At 46.3% G+C, this 18,598-nt stretch overlaps 1 protein-coding gene across 14 annotated transcripts in view; it reads left to right on the top strand.

The window, feature by feature from the left end:
- Positions 1–18,598, top strand: part of KLF8 (KLF transcription factor 8) — a 47,156-nt gene that overhangs the window by 24,492 nt on the left and 4,066 nt on the right. For 8 of the 14 annotated variants that reach the window (XM_074208259.1, XM_074208253.1, XM_074208256.1 and 5 more), the window contains 6 exons: positions 948–1,497; positions 4,567–4,675; positions 4,851–4,987; positions 15,628–15,805; positions 16,221–16,250; positions 16,593–18,588. In XM_074208259.1, the coding sequence (XP_074064360.1) occupies positions 987–1,497; positions 4,567–4,675; positions 4,851–4,987; positions 15,628–15,805; positions 16,221–16,250; positions 16,593–16,725 (1,098 nt within the window). In that variant the 5' untranslated portion in view covers positions 948–986 and the 3' untranslated portion in view covers positions 16,726–18,588. Of the gene's footprint in view, positions 1–947; positions 1,498–4,566; positions 4,676–4,850; positions 4,988–15,627; positions 18,595–18,598 lie in introns of those variants that run through there. The other 6 variants (XM_074208255.1, XM_074208257.1, XM_074208262.1 and 3 more) reach the window with 5 other exon arrangements.

Here is an 18,598-nt window from a genome sequence, read left to right as displayed (position 1 = left end):
TTATTGTATCTTATTTATAATTATAGAACATATTATATAGAAATATATATATAAGGGGAGAGAGGAAGAGAAGAAGAAGGGGAGGGAGGAAAAAAGACAAGAGGGATATGGAGGGAGAGAGGAGAGGGAGGAGAGAGACAGAGAAAGCAATAGAAAGAAAGAGGGAGGCAGAAGGAGAGGGAAGAGAGAGACACAGATAATGTGTGTGTGTGTATGTGTGTGTGTGTGTGTGACTGACAGAGACAGACAGAATAAGAGACAGAGAGACAAAATAAGCACTAGCATCGGGCTCCAAGGCAAGGTGGTTATTGCAATTCCAGTGTCAGTACTGGCTCTTCTTCCCCTCCTATTTTCCCCAAGGATCCAAAATAAGGCAAGTGTGTGAGAGATTTGGGGGCAAACAGATTCAGGGGCATTTTGACCAGAGGAGGTTTGAGCTGGGTCTGGAGACCTTAGAGACCAAGCCCTTCTTTTTACAGTGAGGGAAAGTCACTCTGGGGTGTTTGTTGAATGAACTAGTGACCACACAGTCCCTTTGGGAGCTGTTCATGCCAGACCTCTGGGAACTAAGAACCCCAAGGTTTGCTCAAAGGTCCTAGGCCAGGAAGCCTCTGTTTTCTGAGCCCTGACCCATGGGGCAGGTGGGTACCCCCTCCATATATTTCTTGGGCCAGAATAATTGGACTTCCCTTGACTCTCTGGTGTTCAGCTCCAGAAGGGGGAAGAAGCAGACTTATTGGTGCCCCTGTCCTCTGTGCTCAATCCCTGTCCTGTATCTTAAGTGCCTTGGGATTCCTGTGGGCCCTGTGGGACTGGGTACCAACTGACCTCTCCCTCTCTGGGCGGCTCCTTAGGCTCATGTCAGAGGCTCAGGCCTGGTCTTGCCCGGCCTACACTTCTGCCCACCTAATGAATGCCCTCCCACCCCCTCATCTCATGTTTTTCAGGCCGCAGTCGCAGACTCTGGATTGACAGAGAGGGGGAAGATGACGTCTTCTTCCCTTCTGGAGCTCAGCTCCATAGAGACGCCCACACTGCTCAGTGAGATCAAGACAGAGCCTCCTGAAGAGCTACTGGAGCCGGAGTGCAGTGTGCCCCAGGCCGAGCCTGTGGACCTCTCCCTGCACAAAGCCAAAGCCTCACCACCACAGCCAACCCCCCTCTTGCCCTCGGCCATGTTGGTGGCTCCTTCGGTCCAGTCCCCTGTGGTGTCAGTCTCCTCTTCAGGCCTAGGCTCATCCTCCACCTCTGCCATCCCGGCTGTCTTGTCTCCCGGCTCCATCCTGGCCTCCACCCAGGGCAGCAGTGGCCAGCAGATCCTGCACCTGATCCACACCATCCCCTCAGTCAATCTGCCCAGCAAGATGGGCAGTCTGCAGACCATCCCTGTGGTGGTTCAGTCTCTGCCTGTGGTCTACACCACCATGGCGGCTGACAGTGTGACAGCAGCCATCACGGTCCCACTAATTGGAGGAGACGGCAAAAATGCAGGTTCTGGTAAGTGTGGCTGACCACCCCCAGCCCCTCCCCCACCCCGCAGGTCTACTTGCCCCACTCTGTCTCTTGCTTCTCCTTTCTCCTCCTATCTTCCTATCCTTCCCTGAACAGTCTGGGAGGCCACGTGGAATGGCAGCAGCTTGAAGGGAGGTACCTTTGCTCATCCTCACCATTTGGGCTCCCCTGCTTTCCCCATTACATGGAAGCTCCATGAGGGCAGGGGCTGGCTTGTTTCCTTGGATTTGTAGCCTAAGCATTCAGGCCATACAGGACAGTTTGGAAGAACTTGGCAAATGTCCTCTCTGTCCTCTCTCTCTCTCTCTCTCTCTCTCTCTCTCTCTCTCTCTCTCTCTCTCTCTCTCTCTGCCTGTCTATATCCATCTATCTGTCTCTCTGTCTTTATCATCTGTCTATCTACCCACCCACTTCTCTCTCTCCATCAATCTATCGTCCATGCATCTATCTATCCATTTGTCTATCTGGCTCTATCATCTGTCCGCCTCTCCTTTCATACTTCTGTTTATCCATCCATCGCTTTGTCTAGATCCAGCTTGATCGGTCACTGACTACTTTAGGTCACCAGCCATGCCACCTTTGTCCATGTGTCTCCAGTTCTTGTCACAGTCTCTGTTGCAGTGAACTGGCTCTCGTTTCATTTGCCTTGCTTAGTGACCGCTTATGATCTTGGGCTCCTATAGGCTCTGCCAATGGAGTCCTGCTGTGAGCAGACTGTGGAGAGAATAGGACCTCACCATTGGTTGTCCTCAGGGGAGTCTCAGGTCAAATCTACAACTCTTCAATGGCCCATGGGATGTGTTGGGATTTGGCTGGTGGGATCTGGAAGGGACCCTTATGCAATGACATATTGCTGGAAGAACTGAATCCCATCCATCTTGGCCCTTATTTTGTGAATCTGTTACCTGAACACTCCTCCCTCCCTGCCCCCACTCCCCATCTGGACATTTGCTCTGGCTGCACCTCATAGCAAGAGTTACCTTCTAGCCTTCCTTCAAGACCACTCAGGCACTGCCTGCTGCTTGGAGCCTTTCTGAAGCTGTGGCTCTCCCATTCTCACCTTTAAGAGTTTCCTGGGAGCAGTCACTGTTTCCTTCTTTGGCCTGGGGAGCCTAGCACCTGGCACCTGCTTGTCATCCTTTAGTAGGGGTTTTAGAAATGCTAGTTGCTTGGTCTTGACCTGTTCTCAGTAAATGAAAGCCGAAGAAAGAAGACAGCCACAAATTCCTGGAAGACTGGCTCCTGAGCTGGCCTTGGAGAGGCCAGGAGAGGAGAGAATGAAATGGGCCACAAGGAACCCCAGCTCATGGCAACCAGTGAGGTAGCTCATCTCGCAGGGCTCATGATGGTGGCTTCTGTCGCTGAGAACAAAGTGCTTGGGAAGGTCCTTGAAGGCCTCTCTCTGAGCCTCCAGCCCAGCAGAAATGTCTGGAATAAGACTTGGGAGATACCAGAGGCTGAGCAGCTCCCCAGATATCTCAGTCTTGTACATCAACAAAGGGATTGCTCTGTACTGGCCATGGCAAGCCCCAGATAGCATCTTCCAAAAGACACGATGGAGCCTTTGGCTTGTTCTTCTTGATGAAAACACCCTCAGATGCCCGAGTTAGTGATTGGCTGTGAATGATCAGACAACTCACTGCAACTTCCTAAAAATCTTGAAGAATGTCAACCCAAGAAAACAACCAGGGTTACCCATTGCACAAATCACTGAGAATGAAGAGTGCTGGATCCAGGCCCAAGGTCTTCAATGCTGGTTCTAATCCAGACAACCTGCAGAGAGCCAGTTGAGAACCCGGCCTGCACGGTGGGTAGCAAATCCTCAATTGGCTGCTCAGGCCCAATGGTAGTGTTGACTCCGAATATCGAGGGGTGGATTTTCACAGTGACTGAAGTCAATGAAGAAGACAGAGAGCTTGGCTGGCCCCTGTCACGCTGACTGAGTGAACTGGTGTTAAGCCTCAGGGCTGAGCTTCTGGGGCTGCCTTAGCTCCAGGGACAGTGGATGTTGAGGATCTCTGGGGCATTTTGATACTCCAGAGTCAGTGGTTCTTGGGGGCCTCCTCACGGATGAGGTAGCAGGTCACTGATGCAGTTAGGGTTACTTCTTTTGTCCCCTATCTCCATCTCCTGAGCTCTGGCCCTTCTTTGGATCTTGCTGCTGCCTTGGCCAGAACTTCCAACATCCCATTCCCTTCTTGTCCGAGGGGAGTCCCAGGACTCCGGCCTGGCTTGGGAGGGAGGACTCAGTCTCCTCCTTTGGAATTCAGGTGGTAATTGCCCAACTGTAGGGCACTGAGGGCCACCCTTAGCCTGCTCTCCTCCTTTTTCTCCCCACTGTGTCTTTGGATGCGAGAGATCTGCCACCGTTTCCTTTCCTTTTATGAGCCTCACTTCCCACACAGAGATGAGGTGGCATTGCTTGTCCCGGCTCTGGGCATCGTCTTTGTCAGTCTTGGCTCATAGACTACAGGAATCACCAGATGATGCATTGGCCACTCACCTTAGCTTCTCTGAGAATTTGGGACAAAGCCAGTTCCTGAGGGGTGGCCTGGGAGAGAGCCCACTTTGGCTGGGGCTCTCTGCCACTAACTCTCTGCTCCCAAGAGCCAGGAGCCACTGGGAAGCTTGGGCTGCAACATAAGAGTTGGCATGGAGATCCATTCTGGTTGGATTATATGTATGGGGATCCCAGCTTCAGGGCTGCCTGGAGGAGAGACCAGACTTCTCCCTCCTAGATGGAAACCTTGAGCCAATGAGCAGAAGTTTCAGGGGCAGCCCCAAAAGAGTATTTCCAGGTACTCTTTGAACTTGGGAAGCAGGCATCACAGCACCCCTGCCTTGAACTCTCCCCAGTGGAGCGGGCTGAGGATATCCAGAAGACACCCAAGCCCTCCTGCATGCAGTTCTCTTGGCTTCTTGGTAACAGATGCATCCTGGGACTGATGGGTTCTAGCCTCTTGTCTCCTTTCCACCCCCTTGACAAGGGTTGAGCTGGGAATGTGGTTAGAGGCATTTTGCTCCTTCTCACCCTCTTTCTCCCTTTTCATTCAGTGAAATTAGACCCCAGCTCCATGTCTCCAGTGGAAGTGCAAAGTGACAGTGAAGACAGTGTTGGAGAGACTGTGTCTGTGTCTGCAGCCTTTCAGGAGTTGCAGAGAGAGTGAGTATCTGTCTGCCCCTTGGCCACCAAAGGAACTTGAGCTGCTGAACCCATACCATTTAAGGCCTTCCTGGGAAAGCAGTTGTATGCATAAGTGTGATCCTGTACATGTGTGCCAGTGTGTGTACATGTGTGAGTCTCCCAACTTGTTTTTTCTCTTTCTCCCCTCACCTAGGTCTATGGGGGCCCCGTTACATCACACTGAGTCCCCTGACCTGAAGAAGAGGCGTATTCATCAGTGTGACTTTGCAGGATGCAATAAGGTCTATACCAAGAGCTCCCACCTGAAAGCCCATCGGCGGATACACACTGGTATGACTGGCAACCCCTCCCACAATCTTCCCCTCTCCCCGCCCCCCCCCCACCAGACCAAGACCTTCTCCAGTTGCTCCCCAGTCATTAGGTCAAAGCCTAGGGATGAGGATAGTATGACCTGCCATTCCTGACAGGCCACTTCCTTATTTCTCTTTTCTCCTCCCTTTTTCTCTCTCCCTCCCCCTCTCTCCTCTTTCCTTACTCTGCCTCCCGGGGCCCCAGCCAGCTCTGCCTCTTGGTCATGATGCCCTTCAGGCCCCCAGAATGGCCCTGGTGAAGGAATGGTGGCGTGAGACTTAAGTGAAAGAGGAAACACTAAAGTCACTAGCCACACTTCTGGATGAACTTCTTGGCTTCAGTTTCTTTGTTGTTCTTGGAAGAGAGTATGACCATGATGCCAAGAATGCTGCACTTGGTATCAAGAGACTTGGATTCAAATCCCAGTCTTGGACTTACTGCTGTGTGACTTTGGGCAATTCACCTTGTCTCTAAGAGCCTCAGTTTTCTCCTCTGTCAAAGTTGACTCCATTGCATTGGGAGGGGGCAGATATCCCAGGAAAGTAGACCTGTTCTCTACCTGGTGCTGCCTACTCTTAGGCAAGGACCTACGCGAGAGAATATCAGTGTGGGCTGGGAGAGGCATCTGAGAGCAGTTTCCCCCACCAAGCTTTCCCTGGACTTGCCCTTCCTCTTTCTAGACGTGAAATCAAATATGGCCTGTTGCATGAGTGGCAACTGTGGCTCCTTCAAAAATCAGGTCACTGGGGCCCTAAGGTGAAAGAGTATTTGTAGTTCTCCCACTTTTGTTCTCCTGGGCCCCATTTGGGTCCAATCCCTAAGAACTTCATCATTTCAGAAATAATTACTCCCTAGGAGCCTTAGATCGGAAGATGGATAGAGGCTTAGAGTTCATCTAGTTCAATAACTCATTTTACTGATGAAACTGAGGCCTGGGGAGTGGGGAAAGTGACTTAAGCCAGTAACTGAGGTCATCTGACCTCCTTCCAAGCCGGGGCTCTTTCCACTTCATCATGCTGTCTCCTGGGGCAGAGGACTATCTTTAAGGTGGGAAGGAGTGGCCCGGGGCCAACAGACTGGTTCTAAAAAGGACCAGGGCTCTTGAGATATGAGGACCTAGGGAAAGTCTCTCCACAAAAACCTGCAGTTTACCCTTTCACACTGCCAATTCTTCCTCCCTTCTTTGCTTCCTTCTTGTCCCTGGATAGTGCCTCTGACTTGTCCATTAGTTCATTAGTAGGAATGTTGCCTACTGCTCCCCTCCACTGTCTCCTTGCTAACAGCTACACTGCTTTAGGATACTTCAGATAGAACACAGAGGTCAGTCAAGAAGACCCAAGTTCCAATCCAGTCTGTCTCAGAGGTTTCCTTTAGAGTGGGCTATGATTTCATTTGGTCACTCAGCAAACATTCAAGGGCAATGAGGGAAGGTGTTAGGAAGTCAATCTGGAGTTATCTGGGATAGACCCAGAGGAGTAACATTTTCAACCTCTTCAGAAATGATCAAATGGAACTCAGTCATTCAGAGAAATCTCTGAGATCATGGAAAGGAGGCCTGGGGAGGATCGAATCTGCACTGGTCCATACAAGGGAGAGCTCAGGGAGCTGGACTTTGGTGCCTGGTCACATTGGAGACTGGGTGTCTAAAGAGAACGCTGTATTTAAGAAGATAGGAAGAAAACTAGAAGAGAGACCACTGAGAAAGAGGAGGGAACTAGGTTTTGTTGTTCAGGTGTTTTCAGTCATGCTCCACTGTCTGAGCCCAAGGGTTCTCTTGGCAAAGGTGCTGGTGCGCTTTGCCATTTTCTTCTCCAACTCATTTTACAGATGAGGAAACAGAGGCAAACAGGGTGAAGTGACTTGTCCAGAGTCAAACAGCTAGTCAGTGTCTGACCCAGGAGTTGAACCCAGGGAACTGAGTTTTCTTGACTCCAAACCTAGCGCTTTTTTCACTGGGCCACCTGTTAGCAGGTACCTAAGATGAACTTGTTGGGCACTCTAACCTTAAATTTCATGGCAGTCAGCTCATCCTTTCTATCTCACCTGCTCTTCCTGCCTCCTCCATCAGCTTTGTTCAGGTGGGTGAACTGAGTCTCTGAGAAAGCAACTTCCTTGTGTGTGGGGGGACACAGAGACTCAATGAGCACATTATTCCCTCTGAATGGCAGGTAGGCTTTGAGAAAGAGGGAAAGGGGAGGAGGAGGTGGGCTGGGAAAGACAAGAGGATAAGTCAGCCAAAAGGAACTTGCCTTAGTCCTTAGACTTTGGACAGGAAGAAAAACCGTGACTTTTAGTGGTGTTTTTCTCTTTTTTCTCTTCTCTCCTTGTCCTGAGTACTCCACGAAGTGATTAATTTGGAATCTCCAGAGTTCTCGAAAGACAAACCATCCTAGCATCTGTGAATGACGATGTGGTTCCTCTTTGCCCAGGCTGATGCTCTCAACTGTTTATCTTTTCTTGTTCCACTAGTATGCATTGGCAGGGCTGGACCATGTACAGTAAACAGTCTTATCCTTGATCATATTAAAAAGGTCGCCAGCATTTCTTCAATAAGGATAATGTCAGATCTAGAGTTTGGAACAGTTGCTGTTTGTCATATTAAGGGGATGCTCCATTCTTATGCTTTTTAGTGAGATTTTATTCTATTTATCTGTTTATCTAACTACCTATCCATCTCTCCATCCATCCATTCATCTATATGACCATCTGTCTGTATCTGTCTCTATCTATTTGTCTTTCTGTCTATATCGTTTATCTATCCATCTGCTTTTCTATCCATCTAACCCTCCTTCTCTCCTCTCCTCTCCTCTCCTCTCCTCTCCTCTCCTCTCCTCTCCTCTCCTCTCCTCTCCTCTCCTCTCCTCTCCTCTCCTCTCCTCTCCTCTCCTCTCCTCTCCTCTCCCTCTCCTCTCCCTCTCCTCTCCCTCTCCTCTCCCTCTCCTCTCCCTCTCCTCTCCCTCTCCTCTCCCTCTCCTCTCCCTCTCCTCTCCCTCTCCTCTCCCTCTCCTCTCCCTCTCCTCTCCCTCTCCTCTCCCTCTCCTCTCCCTCTCCTCTCCCTCTCCTCTCCCTCTCCTCTCCCTCTCCTCTCCCTCTCCTCTCCCTCTCCTCTCCCTCTCCTCTCCCTCTCCTCTCCCTGCTTCTGTCTCTCTTGCATTGACTAGGTCTCCCTAGCTTGCCCAGGCTATCAGTACAGGGACTGCTCACAGTCAATCATCCCATTTCTAACTGGCACAGACTGGTTTGCCCCTCCTTAGCTTTTAGGGTTCCACCATGTTCCTGTCTAACTTTGTGCAATGTCCCCCATTGAAATAACTCAGAACTGCCCAACTTAAGAGATCTGCTATCTCAGTAGCCCCCATCACGGTGTTCATTGCCTTGTTTGTCCTTTTGTAATGCTTTTACAGAAATGGCTGTTGTATTTTTGCCAATGTTTTTTATAAGTTTGGTTCTTACTGCTTTTGTTATTAATATGATCTATTATATTTGTCATTTTCCTAATAAATCAAGCCTGACTTGGTGAATTAAAAATTCACTCTACTCCCTTGCAGTTCTTTTCCTTGCTGTAGTTTCTTTGCTATATCAGGCTCATATTTGGCTCAGAGAAGGCCTTTCTGTCCTTATTTTTGCAAACAATGTCCTTTGCATGTTCTGTACAATTCTGTCATGACCCTGTTGAGGTGGAGTGGGGAGTTTTGGTCAGTTTTTTCCCTTAGATCAGGTAATTTAAGCTTTCATTTTCTTGTTCTGTTCACCTTATGGTTTTTGAAGTGTGCATCCACTTCATTGGGGTTTCATTTTGGTCAGCATGTCATTGAGCAAAACTGAAGTTGATTCTAACAATTTTCTTTCTTCCATTTCGTGTATTGTGGGATCTGGATATGTATGAAGACAGGTGCTGGATCAAGTGAAAATGAAAATTGGACTGAGAGAGGAGGGATGTCAGAGAGAGAGAGAGACAAAGAGAGACAGAGACAGAAAGATATAGAGACAGAGAGAGAGACAGAGAAACAGAGGGAGAGACAGAGTTAGAGAGAGAAAGACACACAGCAAGACAGAGACAGAGAGAAGGGGGGTGATTGATGGGACCGGCTGCCATAGGAGATTGAAAGGGATAAGGATCAAAAGCCCAAGTGGAAAGGTTGCCATTGGGGAGGAAAAGGGCCACATGATCCTCAGAACCTTGGAGAAAGGGAGGAGAAGAGGCAGGGAACAGTACTTGCATAGTTTGAAAAGTAAGATTAAGGAGGAGAGGGAGAAATAGCCATAAACTTTTCCTGGTGAAGTAGAAAGCAGCATCTTCTGCTGAAGAAAGGTTCAGGCATAATGTAGAAGGCTTGAGAAGAGAAGAGGAGACTCAGAACAGCTTCTGTGGGGCAAATGAATGGGATGGCACAGTGGATCAGGAAAGAGTAAAAGGATTGCTGTGTCTACATGAAGGCCCAGGCAGTGTGTGTGGGAGCAGAAATGGTTGTGACTATTGGGGATATGTTTTTATTAGGTGGGACATTTCCACAGGGGTTTACAAGAGCTTCAGATAAGTCTGAAAAGTTTGTCAAACATGGATCATAATATCTGTAGTATTCTCTCTTGAAGATGTGCTATGTGTAGTCACATGGTATAGCCGGGGCAGGATTGGAATTTATTGTCTCCCAGGAAGGAAGGAAGGTTCAAGCATTTATTTTTTTAAACTTTAAGGCAGTGGGGTTAAATGACTTGCCCAGGGTCACACAGTTAAGAAGTGTTAAGTATCTGAGGCTAGATTTGAACTCAGGTCCTCCTGATTTCAGGGTCAGTGGTCTATGCACTGCACCACCTAGCTGCCCATGGATTGAGCATTTATTAAGACATACTTTGTGGGGGGTGGCTAGGTAGCACAGTGGATAGAGCACTGGCCCTGGAGTCAGGAGGACCTGAGTTCAAATCCAGCCTCAGACACTTAATAATTACCTAGTTGTGTGGCCTTGGGCAAGCCACTTGACCCCACTGCCTTGCAAAAATACCTAAAAAAAAGACATACTTTGTGCCCAGCACTGTGCTAAGTACTTTACAAATTGTATCTCATTTGATCCTCTCAACAATACTGGGAAATAGATGCCATTATCATCCCCATTTTACAGAGGTAAATGACTTACTCAGGGTCATACAAGTAGTAAATGTTTGAGGGTTACATTTGAACTCAGGTTTTCCTGCTTCCAGCCCTTGTGCTCTGTCACATTCCCATCTGCGCTGCTCTCACTCAGCCATCCAGTGACATGTGTCACTCACAATATTGACTCTCTAGGTTTCTCTAAGTAACTTAGCATATCATCTGTAAAAGTTATGGTTTTGTTTCTTCTTTTTGCTAATTCCTTTAATTTTTCTTGTCTTATGGCTGTAGTTAACATTTCAAGGCCAAATTGAATAATAATGGTGATAATAAACATCCTTGATTTACCCCTGATCTTATTGGAAAGACCTCTAGCTTGTCCCATAATTCTGGCTCTTGGTTTTAGAAACTACTTATCATTTGAAGGAAAGCTCTGTTTATTCCTGTACTTTTTATTGTATTAATTTTATTGTATTACTGTATTAATTTATTGCACTAATATTGAACCAGTCCTGCATCCTGGTAGGAATCCAGCCTGGTCTTTGTGTATGATCTTTGTGAGATATTGCTGTAATCTTCTTGCTGATATTTCATTTAAAATTTTTGTATCAATATTCATTAGGGGGACGGCTAGGTGGCGTAGTGGATAAAGCACCGGCCTTGGAGTTAGGAGTACCTGGGTTCAAATCCAGTCTCAGACACTTAATAATTACCTAGCTGTGTGGCCTTGGGCAAGCCACTTAACCCCATCTGCCTTGCAAAAACCTAAAAAAAAACAAAACAAACAATATTCATTAGGGAAATTAATTTATACCTTTCTTTCTCTGTTTTGACTATCCTTGATTTAGATATCAAGACCATATTTTAGAAGGTTTTTTTCAAACAATTTTTGCAGTATTGGAGTTAATCATTCCTTAACTGTTTGGTAAAAGTCACTTGTAAATCTATTTGGTCTTAGTTTTGGAGGGATAGTTCATTTATGGCTTCTTCATTTTCATTTTTAAAGATAGAGTTATTTCCTGTTGTTATTTGTGCAATTTATATTTTTATGAATATTCATCCATTTCATTTAAAAGGTTGGTTTTCTTGACCTGGAAACTTTGGATTTTGGCTATAGCATTCTTGGGAGTTTTCATTTTGATTTTTATTGCAGGAAGAAGATCTTTTAATCTAAATTTTGTCCTCTGATTCTAAGATATCTGGGCAGTTTTCTTTTCTGTCTTGTTTGAAAATAGAATCTCCATTTTTGTTCATGGCTTTCATGTAGACTAATGGTTCTTAAATCATCTCTCCTTGATTTATTTTCCAAGTCATTTGTCTGTCTTTCTTTTCTTTTCTTTTCTTTTCTTTTCTTTTCTTTTCTTTTCTTTTCTTTTCTTTTCTTTTCTTTTCTTTTCTTTTCTTTTCTTTTTCCTTTTCTTTCTTTCTTTCTTTCTTTCTTGCTTTCTTTCTTTCTTTCTTGCTTTCTTTCTTGCTTTCTTTCTTGCTTTCTTTCTTGCTTTCTTTCTTGCTTTCTTTCTTGCTTTCTTTTCTTGCTTTCTTTTGTGACCTTAGGCAAGTCCACACAATTAGGTAAGTATTAAGTGTCTGAGGTAGAATTTGAACTCAGGTACTCCTGACTCCAGGATTGGTGCTGTATCTACTGCGCCACCTAGCTGCTCTTCATTTGTATTTTTTAAGACAAATTTTCCCATTTTCTTCTATTTTTCAATCTTTTGAATTTGTCTTCTTATTATTTCTAGATGACCAAATGAATTTTTCACTTCCATTTTACCAGTTCTAATTTTCAAGGAGTCATTTACTTCACTGAGGTTTTCATATTTCCTTTTCCAAACTGTTAATTTTCTTTTCGTAACTTTCCCAGCTCTCACTTCTTTTTCCATTCTTCCCTGTGTTCTACACTCTGATTTTGAAACAAACTTTTTTGCTCTTTCTCATACTCTTACTTTCTTCTGGAAATTCATGTTGGTTTTATGTCCCAGCTATATTTTCTCTGAGGCTTTGCTTGTAGATATTTTCAAGTCATTCTCTTCTTCTGGGTTTTGAAATAGGAGACACTGCAGTAGAGAGAGCACTAGTTCTAGAGTCACAAAATTTGGAGTTCAAATCCAGCCTCAGACACTTACTAGATGTGTGACCCTGAGCAGGTCATTTTGCCTCTATTTATCTCAGTTTCTTCAGTTATAAATTGAAGATAATAACACTACCTGCTAAGGTTATTATAAGAATCAAATAAGACCAAATTTGAAAAATTAAAAAGCACATAGTAAACACTATTTAAATAGTTTTTCCCCCCTTTTTCCTTTGACTGTCCCTGTCCTTGGACAAGCTCTGCGTGGTTGGGTTCTTTTGTTTGTTCATTCTTCCATACCATGTCCTAACTTTAGACTTGATGTAAAGGTTGGGCTCTGCCACACCTCTGGGAGAAAGATCTGGCCTGATCTTGTCTTGTTTTATGTCTCTATGCTGTTTTTCTAGTTCAATGTGTTGGGGGTGTCGGGGAGGAGGGCCCCTTCCCCCCATCACATGTTTTTGGTACTTCTGAAATGGAATGATCTGGGGAGGGATCTGCTTCCTGTCCTCCTGGCCAGAGTTCTGCACATTCCTGATATACTTCGGGTCTGCTGGTTCATCTGTGGCTCGGTTTCTGTGGTTGGAAGCTGGACTCAGTTACTGATAGCCCCCGGGGGGGGGTCTATAGGTGTGGAGTGACTGAACTGCTTTCTTTTTTTTTAACTTTTAATTTATTTTTTATTCTCATTTTGTACAAATGTTTTTTTACATTAATAAAATATTCTTGTTTTGAACTGCTTTCTTGGATTTAGTCTGTGACTCTTTCCCTGGTTACTCCATTGTAGGCTTCTGTGCTGGGTTAAAGTCTAGAACAGAGTCCCCACTCTGCTCTCAGGTTCAGGGTCCTGCAGCTATGGTTCTGGAATCCGCTCCCTACTCAGTCCACAGCAAGGGCTCAGTCCTCTCTGTCCAGAATTGGATACTGGAGGCAGAGTTGCTACATAGCAGTAATTCAAGGATCCCCTGGGATCTTTTCTTCCCAGGTGCCCAGTCTTAGTTCTCTGGCCTCAGAGACTACAGGAGGGATGTGCTGGAAATTTGACACCCTCTTACTTTTGGCTTGGCTTTCCCAGGTAGAATCCCATCTTCTATAGGAAACCTTTCCAAAAACCCTCTTCATTTTAATGTCTTTCCTCTTCTAATGATTTTTTCTGCTCTGGTCCAAAGCTATTTGAACTTGTTTGCTTGTTCTCTTCTCCATTAGATGGGGAGTACCTAAAGGGTAGGGACTGGATTGTACCTCTTTTTATATCTCATGGTTTACTAACTACCAGTGAATTCAATGTGCTCCTTTTTTCTTGTCATGAAGGGTTCATGGGAGCTCAATTCTACAGCTTCCTCTCTGTAATTTTTTATATTGCCTGAAGTTATTTCATTTTATTTTTTAATTATAAAGATTTTATTTATTTTGAGTTTTACAGTTTTTTCCCCTAATTTTACTTCCCTCTCCTCACCCCCCACAGAAGGCAATTTGCTGGTCTTGACATTGTTTCCATGGTATAAATTGATCCAAATTGAATGTGATGAGAGAGAAATCAGATCCTTAAGGAAGAAACATAAAGTATAAGAGATAGCAAGATCAGACAATAAGATAGCAGTTTTTTAATCTAAATTAAAGGTCCTTGGTCTTTGTTCAAACTCCACGGCTCTTTATCTGGATACAGATGGTATTCTCCATTGCAGACTGCCCCAAATTGTCCCGGATTGTTGCACTGATGGAATGAGCAAGTCCATCAGAGTTGATCATCGCCCCCATATTGCTGTTAGGGTGTACAGTGTTTTTCTGGTTCTGCTCATCTCACTCAGCATCAGTTCATGCAGATCCCTCCAGGCTTCCCTGAATTCCCATCCCTCCTGGTTTCTAATAGAACAATAGTGTTCCATGACATACATAGACCACAATTTGCTAAGCCATTCTCCAAATGAAGGACATTTACTTGATTTCCAATTCTTTGCCACCATAAACAGGGCTGCTATGAATATTTTTGTACAAGTGATGTTTTTACCCTTTTTCATCATATCTTCAGTGTAATACCCAGTAGTGGTATTGATGGATCAAAGGGTATGCACATTTTTGTTGCCCTTTGGGCGTAGTTCCAAATTGCTCTTCAGAAAGGCTGGATGAGTTCACAGCTCCACCAACAATGTAATAGTGTCTCAGATTTCCCACAATCCTTCCAACAATGATCATTATCCTTTCTGGTTATATTGGCCAGTCTGAGAGGTGTAAGGTGGTACCTCTGAAAAGCTTTAATTTGTATTTCTCTAATAAGTAATGATTTAGAGCAATTTTTCATATGACTATGGATTGCTTTGATTTCCTCATCTGCAAATTGCTTTTGCATATCCTTTTACCATTTGTCAATTGGGGAATGAATTTTTTTTTAATTTGACTCAGTACTCTGTACGTTTTAGAAATGAGTCCTTTCTCAGAAACATTAGTTGTAAAGATTGTTTCCCAATTTACTACATTTCTTTTGATCTTGGTTACAGTGGTTTTGTCTGTGCAAAAGCTTTTTAAGTTAATGTAATCAAAATTGTCTAGTTTGTTTTTAATGATGTTCTCCATCTCTTCCTTAGTCATAAACTGCTTCCCTTTCCATACATCTGACAGGTAAACTACTCTTTGATCTCCTAGTTTGCTTATAATATTGTATTTTATGTCTAAATGCTGTATCCATTTGGATCTTCTCTTGTCTTGGTATAAGGTGTGAGGTGTTGGTTTAATCTAAGTTTCTCCCATACTAACTTCCAATTTTCCCAGCAGTTTTATCAAAGAGAGAGTTTTTATCCCAATAGCTGGACTCTTTGGGTTTATCAAACAGCAGATTACTATAATGGTTTCCTGCTATTGCACCTAGTCTATTCCACTGATCCACGACTCTATTTCTTAGCCAATCCCAGACAGTATTAATGACTGTTGCTTTGTAATATAATTTTAGATCAGGTAGGGCTAAGCCACCTTCTTTTGCACTTTTTTATTGATCCTCTCTGTCATCTTGACTCGACCTCCCTACTGTTGTTGACAGAGAATGAATCTGGGGAGTGGTCGGTGGTCTTGTCGACACTCTTTCCCTAACAGTTGGCAAAGACACTCTTTCCCTAACAGTTGGCAACGTGACGTCAGACAGAGTCACCTGTGGAGAGCTACCTGGTGATTGGACCAGACTAGCTGCTATGGAGGGAGGATGGGCTAGCCAGTCTGACTCAGCTCATCCTTTTTGGATGGGAATTCCTTTTCCCAACTGAGTGGGAGTAAGCTCATTTGGAGTCCAGAGAAAGAGGTGACTCTATTGAAATGGATTCACACAGGAGATGGTAGAGGATCTTGGGAGTGCTGAGTGTCCAAATCCCAATGTACTGATCACCTGTGGCACAGGCTTCATGGGTAGCTACCCTTCCCCATGTTATTTGTATGTGACTTTGCTCAGACCTGCTTGTTTGCTGTGTCCCCTTCTAGGAGAGAAGCCCTACAAGTGCACCTGGGAAGGCTGCACCTGGAAGTTTGCTCGCTCAGATGAGCTCACCCGCCATTTCCGCAAGCACACGGGCATCAAACCCTTCCACTGCTCGGACTGTGACCGAAGCTTCTCCCGCTCCGACCATCTGGCTCTCCATCGGCGGCGCCACATCATGATGTGAGCCTGGCTGCCGCCACCTCCTCTTCTCCCTCTTCTCCTTTTTACCCTTTTCCTCCTCCTCCTCTCTCTTCTCCCTCTTCCGTCCCATTTTCCTCTTCTCCCTTCCCAGCCCATGCCATAATCACCCCTACCCTACCCCCACCATTACTATGAGACCCTCTGCTAGGGGGAGAGTGAGGAGGGTGAGCCAGAGTGGTTTCCTGTTGATCTTCTCAGGCCCCAGGCCTGGTCTGGTTGCCATCCAGACGAGGATTCAGCCCAGAATGGGCAGCTCTCATGGCTACCTCTGCGCCTTTGAACACAGCCACAAGTGAACAGAAGCTGCAAGCTCATGACTGGGCTGAGCTAACCCTGTTTTCTCTCTTCTTTCCTGTTGTTTCTTTTCCTTCATGTTGTACCAACTTCTACCCAGCTCTTGCCCTGCTTCGGATCAGTGTTTGGAGTGAGTTGGCCGGTAACTTTCTGATTCTCCCTTTTTCTGTGTAGGCCCTTGAGGGACATGAGTGCAAAGTACTTAGTCATTGCCCAGATTTCATTTTCCTGACTGAGCTTCCCCCACCTTCCCACCAGCCCCTTACCCACTCCTTAGCCCAGGTCCCAAGCCCATTGCCCAGAAGTAGCAGGTTGCTGGGTTCAAGCTAAGCCTGGGGAGTTGCTGTTCACAGTGACTTAGTTGAAGCTATAGAAACCCTTGGCCAAGAGAAGCCACCAGCAGGAGGTAGGGCCTTGGTTCCGGGATAGCTGGGCTGGGGGATGCTGGGTGATCAGGCACTTTTCTTCCCAGGAAACTGGCAAGTTCCCTGGGATCTTTCTCCAAGACTGAGCCCCAACAGTGGAACCCAGACGACCAGTTGGCAGCTCCTTCAGGGTTCCTCCTGCTGCCCACTTACCTGCCAATGGACTCGGATGCTGAATAAGCTTCTGCTGCCTCCTTCCTGGCAGGCCAGCAGGGCTCATTTAGAAACAGTGTTTCCTAATACACCAGCAGACCATATTTTGGACATTATTTGAGTAGGGAAAGCCTACAAAATGTAAGAAAATAGAGAAAATTGGGTGGCACCAGCCCCCATGCCCTGGCCTTGTCTTCTTCCCAAGGAGGGTGGAGGAGATAAGTGGCAGCAACTCCTGGGGCTCTTCTGTCTCTTCTCATGCACAGACCCCTGGCTGCTGCCACTGCCCTTTCTGCCACTGGGAAGTGCTGCCTCATTTGCCCTCCCAAGCAGGAGGGCAGCAGCAGGACCTGTTTTCTTCCACTGACCTTTCCCCTTTCCCTTCTTAAGGGGCCCTGACCTGGAACCATCCTCATTGGAAGGTTCCTGCTGGCCACTTCACTTTTCTGTCCACCTTTTGCCTGCTTTTTTCTAGTTGGGTGCTTTACCCCCTGCCTACCAGGGGCCTTCTGGCCTTGGTGTTTGTTGGTATGGGAATCTTGGGGGCTTGGCTGGGCCCCGGCTCGCCCAGTGCTCTTTGCAGGTCTGCCATTTTCCCGCCTTGTCTTCCGCTTCCCCCAAAGGGGTTGCTATTCCTAGGGTTGGGAACAAGGACTATATTTGTAGCAAATGCTTTTGGTTCCATAGGAATAGGAGTTGCTCACCAACCTCCAGGGAAATGCCCCTGTTTGAGGGCTATCAAGGGCCCGCTCTTTAGCATGGCTCCTAGACAAGCTGGACCTCCTTAGAGCAACTCCTACCCTACTTTTCATCAGAAATTTTGGCAAATTTCAGGGTCAGGAACTTGGGAGTCCAGTTAGTTATGTCAGTTCCCAGATGGGACCCCTTGAGGGGAGGCTCCCTCATGAGCCCCCTTTAATTTGTGATTCCTGGAGAGGCGTGAGAATGCCTGAAGGGCCAAGGGTCTGATTTGGATTTGGAATGAACACTCTCATTCCCTTTCTGGTTTTGATGTTAAAGCAAGTTTACATTTTCTAAGCACATTTTGGCAGGTGGTTGGGAGAAGGGTCCTGGGTGAATATTGAGCTGGGTGGGGGTGGGGGGATGTTGTAGGGGATGAGAGCCAGCCCCTCAGATGTCTGGGGATGATCTGAACTCAGGACTCATGGGCTGTTGTTGGCACGGGCTATTGTCGCTTTGACTCTCCTTGTGAGTTTTCAGCTTTGACTCGTTTCTACAGAGCCTTGGTTAGTGCAGATGGGTACAGGGAAATGTTGGCTGCTTTTGAGCACTGCCTCTTGGAGTTAGGGTTTATCTTGCTAGGCCTGGCCTTGCAGAAAGGTGGGTGTGTGCGGCTGAGAGGCACTGAGCGACTCGCCCATGATTGATGCCCAGGTGCCCCCTGCCCATTGGAGTCCTGCCCCTGTGCTCCCCACCAGGCAGGCTCTTATTCTTCCTGGCCTTCAGATGCTTCCTTGGGCATCCTCTGTATAGGTCTTTTTTCTGGGGTCAGAGACAGAAGAATTTTCCTGCATCTCAGAAGTGGGTGCAGGCTCTTGGAGGGAATCCAATGGGGGGTAAGCCCCTCTTTAATTTCCCTGAAAGGTGGTTATTCCAGCCTCTGCTCAAACACTGGAAGTGACAGGGAGCTCACTACCTCCAGAGGCGGCCACTCCCCCTCCCTACTCTGCACAGATCTTCTCCCCAAGTTCTCTCCACCTCCTGGTCTCAGGCACAACCCTTTTCCCAGGGATCTCTTCAATGAAAGACATACAATTAAGGTTTTTTTTTCTGTGATTACTGTTTGATTTGTATAGACTTTTAGAAAACTTTATACTGTATAGTGTACAGGCCTATTGTTTATAGCTGATTAAATAGTTGATTAAATATGGTGTGTGTG

The sequence above is a fragment of the Macrotis lagotis genome, chromosome X (genome assembly GCF_037893015.1).
Source record: "Macrotis lagotis isolate mMagLag1 chromosome X, bilby.v1.9.chrom.fasta, whole genome shotgun sequence".
NCBI lineage: Eukaryota > Metazoa > Chordata > Mammalia > Peramelemorphia > Peramelidae > Macrotis > Macrotis lagotis.
This window is presented reverse-complemented; position numbering and strand designations above follow the sequence as displayed.